Source organism: Cariama cristata, unplaced genomic scaffold (assembly GCF_000690535.1).
Source record: "Cariama cristata isolate BGI_N322 unplaced genomic scaffold, ASM69053v1 scaffold234, whole genome shotgun sequence".
NCBI lineage: Eukaryota > Metazoa > Chordata > Aves > Cariamiformes > Cariamidae > Cariama > Cariama cristata.
Window position 1 is genome coordinate 21,810 of NW_009610982.1, and position 1,412 is coordinate 23,221.

The 1,412-nt window shown below is 33.7% G+C and overlaps 1 protein-coding gene across 1 annotated transcript in view; it reads left to right on the forward strand.

The window, feature by feature from the left end:
• EIF3A (eukaryotic translation initiation factor 3, subunit A) overlaps positions 1-1,412 on the forward strand; it is a gene marked incomplete at both ends in the record, with an annotated part of 28,095 nt that overhangs the window by 18,781 nt on the left and 7,902 nt on the right. The window contains 1 exon segment of the mRNA XM_009698054.1: positions 1-43. This exon segment is cut by the window's left edge and continues 29 nt beyond it. Coding sequence (XP_009696356.1) covers positions 1-43 — 43 coding nt within the window.

The following is a 1,412-nucleotide window of genomic DNA, read 5'->3' on the forward strand; positions in this document are numbered from 1 at the left end:
AGAAGAAGAAAGGAGAGGTCTGGATGACCCATTTTCAAGAAAGGTAGGTAATACCTGCAGGTTTGTTTTCTTTTTGACTGCTTTTTCTTCTGTAGATTATTTGGAAGAAGATGGCAGCATTGCAAAATCATAGGTTACTTTTTTTTGTTAAGTTGTAGCATAAGTGGCTAATTTAATAGTTAAGTTATTGTCACTTAGTTTCAGCTCACTGTCAGGATCTGGAATCTGTAGTTTAGTAATAAAGTAAAACAAAGAAACTACTAAGGTCTCCAAGCTGTTTAAAAACTAAACAAATAAAGACTAAAAAGAATATTGGAGAAAATTATCTTTTAACACAAAGGAAAGCTATATTGGAAGCAAGTGTAGTGACTCATGCCAAAGTCAGGAATTAGAGTAGATATTGAAGGAAAATCCCAGACTAAACATAAAAGTGTAGTTTTATATTATATAAGAAATACGCAATAACATAAAAACAAGAGGTGTGTGCAACTTTCCGTTTACAAATACAAGTGTTGGGGAAAATCATTATCCCAGTCCAACACGAAACAAAATGAAAGTTATTTGCAAATTAATGTTTAATGATTTAAAAGAACGTAACTGAGTACCACAAACTTTATACGCTCCCACTTTTTCAGAACTTTCCAATAAGAGAATTAGTTTAAATTTCATCGACCATAGCTGTTGCCTTTGTTTAATGCATACTTCATTGAGTAACACTATGAAGATAAGTGATCAGAGCTTATATAAATTGTTTTGATAGTCTATCAGATAAGTAATCATCACCACTATTTTTTCACATAAGAGGTAGTCCTAGCCTTGCGCACTTGATTATGTGCAAAAGCTGACTCAGGTTCTGAAAGAGATACCTGTACCACTTGAAAAATACTGTTTGCAGTTTTGGGATTCTTTCTTTGCTCACTCTTGTTTGTTAGGGTCATTTCAAAAACATTTAAGTAGACAGTTGTGAAGTAATGGATACGCAAGATCTTGTGCCACCTGTGTATTTCCCCATATTGAAGTGTAGACTTTGACAAATAAAAACACTTTTCAAAGAGTGGATGAAAACCGTAATACTCTTTTATAAAGATGTCACATGATGATGTGAAATCAGGTATTTTATATGGTTTACCTGATTTGCTGCTTGTGCTGGAATTAAGGAATAAACAACTAGGTTAGAAATAGTTTGAATGGTTTGTCTTTGTCCAGCAATGCAGAGAGACGTTTTACCATAGTTAATCAGGGTGGGTTTTTTTTATTGTTCTGCCCTGCATCTAAGCAACCTGTGTGAATCACAAATACCTCACCTGTTCTGTGCGTTGAGGTACTCAGAACAAAATGATCTCTGCTACAGAGAGCTTTCAGTTTATTTAGTTACGTTTTCTGATCTGATTAGAAAGCAAAAATAATTCTTT